This window comes from Mya arenaria, chromosome 12 (assembly GCF_026914265.1).
Source record: "Mya arenaria isolate MELC-2E11 chromosome 12, ASM2691426v1".
NCBI lineage: Eukaryota > Metazoa > Mollusca > Bivalvia > Myida > Myidae > Mya > Mya arenaria.
In genome coordinates, this window is record NC_069133.1 from 50997469 (window position 1) to 51002495 (window position 5027).

The 5027-nt window shown below is 34.9% G+C and overlaps 1 protein-coding gene across 1 annotated transcript; it reads left to right on the forward strand.

Moving 5' to 3' along the window:
- Positions 1–890: 890 nt before the first annotated feature.
- LOC128210772 (uncharacterized) lies at positions 891–2643 on the forward strand. Its single transcript, XM_052915122.1, has 4 exons — positions 891–1222; positions 1456–1652; positions 1871–2232; positions 2582–2643. The coding sequence occupies exons 1-4, from the start codon at positions 908–910 to the stop codon at positions 2641–2643; spliced, it is 936 nt and encodes a 311-aa protein (XP_052771082.1). The 5' UTR covers positions 891–907.
- The last annotated feature ends 2384 nt before the right edge of the window (positions 2644–5027 follow it).

Here is a 5027-nt window from a genome sequence, read left to right on the forward strand (position 1 = left end):
AACTCCCCTTCGTTTAATCTCCGACAATGGTAGCGAAGTAACTAGCGGTGCTTTCCAGGCCGTTCTGAAAGAATTAAACATAGATCATGTAAAAACTTCCACCTACCACCCTTAGGCCAACGGTCAAAATGAAAGATCTCATGCAACTATCAATAACATTTTATCAAAACTAGTAGAGGGTAATGTCCGACAATGGGATGTACATCTTAACATGACCTTGGCCGAGATGAGATTTTCAACATCAGAAAGTTCTAAACATTCACCCTATTTCCTTCTTTTTAATCGAGACCCGGTTCTTCCAATCGATAATCTACTTAAGCCCAGAATGAAATACCATGGCGAACAATATTATAAAATTATGCTTAATGAACAACATAAAGCATTTGTAGAAGTCCGCAGACAGCTTAAAAAATCTAAACGAAAACGAGTAGAGTATGCAAATAGGAATGCCAAAGACATACGCTTTAATTTAAATGACCCTGTCTATTATAAGAACTTTCAAAGACATAATACGTTGGATGCTAAATGGAAACCGTATTATCGTATAATCGAACAGAAATCACCACTAACCTACCTAATAAAAAACCAACTGGATAACTCTATCGTTAAAATGCACGCTGAACAAATACGACATGCAAAAATTGACGAATGGCCAATTCCCAAAACAACTAATAAACGACCTATACGAAGAGCAAACTATGTCGTCCCACCAAGTGATTACCAAGTTCTGATTCAAATGATATTGAGCCCATTGATTCAGAACCCCATCAAGTTAATTTACCTCCTATTGTCCTTTCCGATAACTCGATTATCTTTCCCTGAATACTCTTCAAGTGGGCATGCGCAAAAAGCGGAAATTTACTTCCGGGGACTACACAAACCAGGAAGTAAACAGCAACAAGTGAAAATGGAAAGTAAAGATTCAAAACTAATAAAGAAAACGGGCAGGAAAACCCCTAAGTACTGTTGTATTTGTAAAGGAATTTACAGAGGAAAGGTTATTGATGGGAGAAAAGTGTCATTGCACCGTTTTCCTCAGAACAAACGTTTAAAACGTGTGTGGGTGCAGCGATGTAAAACGGTCATGAGATCGTTCCAGTGGAATGAACACAGACGATTGTGTAGTGAGCATTTTGTTGGCTTCAGAGGACCTTCATTCCAGCATACACTTCCATCTATGTTTCCAACTGAGACTGGTGCTACCAAAACCTTCCAGCCAACGGTATTTTTTATTTCTTATATTAGTTTAAGTTCTTCCTTACATGCACCTCAAAATGAATTATGTTATATCAACGGTGCTTAAAAACAATGTCACAGCACTTATTTGTAAATTTTGTAATTTAAGAAATGATTAAAGAATTGTTTTCAAATACAGCCTGGAAAAATGTGTACCATATAGCCTGGCAGATTTTGTACTAAAACATTTATCTTATACAGTTTCATTTGCAATTTCAGCTCCTTGATGAAGACGTAGGTGATGATGATGATGGTGATACGGTCAATGACGATTTAGACCTAGAACTGTCAAATGATGATAGTATACAGCCACAACTGTCATTTGTATCCCCTTCCGGGCATGCCATTGATACCTCTGTCCACCTGCATGATTACTGCATGGGACCAGTACTACAGCCACAGAATCAGTCCTTTAGGTATTGTTCAATATATATATATATTGCTTCTTGTGCTATGAAATCGATCTGATAAGTTAATTACTTCTGATCATTTTTCTTCATTCTTTAACAAAAATAGGAAAATTTAAGTGTTTGTAAATGTTTAAGGCCAAAAAAACAAACATTTGGTTAGGGTTACCAGACTGTACATGTAAGATGTGGTAAATGGGTACATGATCAATTTGTATATGTTTCAGATGTTGTGACACACAGACTGAGAACAACTGTGCAGTGATGGAAGTACAAACTGAAGAAAGTTTCCTGGGAAAAACAGCAGACTTCAGTTCACAAACAGAACATTCTACTAGAGACTTTGGTGTACAATGTCAGCTACCTATGCTCACATATGATGACGTAAAATACAATGACGATTTGGTCAGTTTTTACACCGGAATCCCTAATCGAGTTGTGTTTGAAGCTTTGTTTGATGAAATCAAGGATGAAGCTGAAGTGCGGACATCAAGGCGGAAACTTAACTATAAAGATTCAGATGGAGGACGGCCAAGAACTCTAAGTGTTCTGGATGAATTTTTCATGGTGCTGATGCGCCTACGTCTAGGTCTGTTATTTGAAGATCTAGGTACTAGGTTTTGCATATCCACTTCACAATGTAGTGACATTGTTGAAAGATGGATCAACTATTTACATGTACAATTATCCTTTCTTGTTCAATGGCCATCTCGTGAGGTAGTGAAAAATAACATGCCTGAACAATTTAAAGAGAAATATTCTAACACTAGAATTATTATCGACTGCACTGAAATTTACAGTGAAACATCCAGTTCTCTTTCTTTGAAAAGTTTAATGTACAGTGATTACAAGTCTCACATGACTCATAAGATTTTGGTGGGTATAAGCCCAAATGGTGTTGTAACTTTTGTTTCTGACTGTTGGGTGGGCTGTACCAGTGACAAGAAACTCACAGAAAAATGTGGACTCTTGGACTTGCTTGAAGAAGGAGACGCCATAATGGTTGATAAGGGTTTCACTATTACAGACCTTACTACTCCAAGAGGCATTCATCTCATTATTCCACCATTTAAACAGAAAGGAAAACAATTCTCTAAACGTGAGGTTCTCCTTACAAAAGATATTGCAAGTTTACGAATACATGTTGAAAGGCAAATGGAGAGAATCAAGAACTTTCGAATATTGCATGGCAATATTCCTATAACACAGTCAAGGAGAATTTCTAAAGTGTTCAAAATATGCACATATTTGACAAATCTATGGCCACCACTTGTTCAATAATAACTCATGTGTCAATGAAAGCGTTTGTATATATCAAGCATTAGATTTAGGGATAAAAACTTGTATACTTCTAACTAGAACAATGAAATTACAATTTTGTTTTAAAATCATTTTTTCGAGCAAGTTATATGATAACATATGAGATTACACATTTGATTCAGGTTTGACAAAAATGGATAAGGAAATATGCTCATGTGAATGGATTTCAAGATTTGATTTGAAACATGTATGCATTAACTGATCAATTTATTGATATAATTTTTTGTTTGTGAAACATCTGCTTTGTATTTTGTGGTTTTATTATTTGTAACATTTCTAAGAATAAAAGTCAAAGATCACTTATTAAGTTTGGCTCTGAAATGAGTTTTTTTTTATTTGCCATGTGTAATTGATCTACCACGTACTTCAAATCATTAGTATTGAATTGCTTAAAGGATTTTTCAGTATGAACCATTTTCATATCAGTTTCATAATTGAACTAAGTGGAAATAAGAATAGGCAAGAGTGCCATAGATCAAACTGAAATGCCCGACAAATGTTAACTTTAAGATACATTAGATTAAAAAAACTAGCCCCATGCTAAATATGTCCCAATGTTTAAAGGGACTGTACACCAGATTGGCACCAATAAAGTTTTTTTCTGTAACAAATCTCAGGACAAATTATTTAATAAAATGTTTTACTCTTCTGATATGATAATGGTAAAGAAATACCAAAATGTAAAAGAAAATTGAGCTATGGATTGAACTAGTGTCACCAAAATAGCTGTCCAGTGTTGTATCCACTTTGCTACGAAGGCTTATCCGAAACCATATGAATGCTTAAGCTAATATACCTTACTTGGTTATATCCCATGATATCATCAACTAGCAAATCACGCATAAGAATGAATTCTACTAGGTATACATACCCAGTAAAAAAAAATTAATGGAGAAATATGGAAAAAATAATGCGAAAATAAATTAATTGTATACTACGGTATGTGGTACTTCAGTTAGTTAGTTTCAATGCATTGTACACATTGATACCAAGTTTATGTCAGTTTTTGACAAGTTTCTTTTTTTTTTCGATATTTCATCACACGGTGTATAGCCCCTTTAAGTTTTGCACCCTGCAAACATAAGAAAGTAACACTCATTTGTTGTTTTTAATTAGCAAGTCAGAAAAGGAGAACAACTCGACAGTCTTGAGTTATGGGCCGTGCAGTAGCTACATGCAAACCAATATTCAATTGAACATCTTCAATTGTTTTAGAGTAAAACTCAGCTACTTCTTTAAACAATGGCAATATAAACGCTATCACTATCCTGCACACAAAATGCAATAATAACACACTTGAAAGGTTAAACATATGTCCATTTATTAAGCTCAGAAATACATCCCTGAAAACTAGATAAATGGAAAGGAAAAGTAGAAAAGGTCAAACATAAAACAAGGAAATAATTAAAGTAGATTTACAGCATCGCATAATCACAATATGTTGACAAAAGTACACATACTTTCAAAATACTGCCCAAAATTTAGATTTACAACTTTTTTATTCATGGTTTCAAATTATAGTAACAATACAGTCATTTTGGAGTTTCATTTTGAATATAGTTATGAAAATAACTGAAAGCAAACAAGATATTCACATAAATTGCCATTATTGATCATTCAAATGTACATGTATAAACAACACATAACTAGACGATGTACAAATCAATTGAACAGACTCATTCCCCTTTTAACACGTTGTGCGTACAGTTCAGGAATGTATGATTCAAGGCAAAATCTGTCAAGTTGACACAACATTTTCAGCCAAAATGATTCACAAAATGCAATTCTCTGTATAGAAAGACCTACACATGTCCAAACTACAAAATCACACCATTTCCTCCCGGTGATTCCCATCTGCCCTTGGACCTGGTAGTAATATTTGTGTGTTTCCTTGAGTAACACCTGGCCATTCTCTAACTGACAAAAAAAATCATTGTCTTCACAGCATTCCTCAGGCGTTTGCATCCTCCATTTCTTAGAGGCAGGACACTTAATCTCAACCAGACCAACACTTTCTGTACAATGTGAACAGAACACAAGCCCATCTGGACTGGCACCAAGGTA

What these genes read in the sequence shown, in the direction of transcription:
- LOC128210772 (XM_052915122.1), top strand. Translation starts at nt 908, where the DNA reads ATGGAAAGTAAAGATTCAAAACTAATAAAGAAAACGGGCAGGAAAACC. An exon ending in CCAAAACCTTCCAGCCAACG is followed by an intron (nt 1,223 to 1,455) that starts GTATTTTTTATT and finishes TTGCAATTTCAG; the next exon opens with CTCCTTGATGAAGACGTAGG. An exon ending in GCTGATGCGCCTACGTCTAG is followed by an intron (nt 2,233 to 2,581) that starts GTCTGTTATTTG and finishes GGGCTGTACCAG; the next exon opens with TGACAAGAAACTCACAGAAA.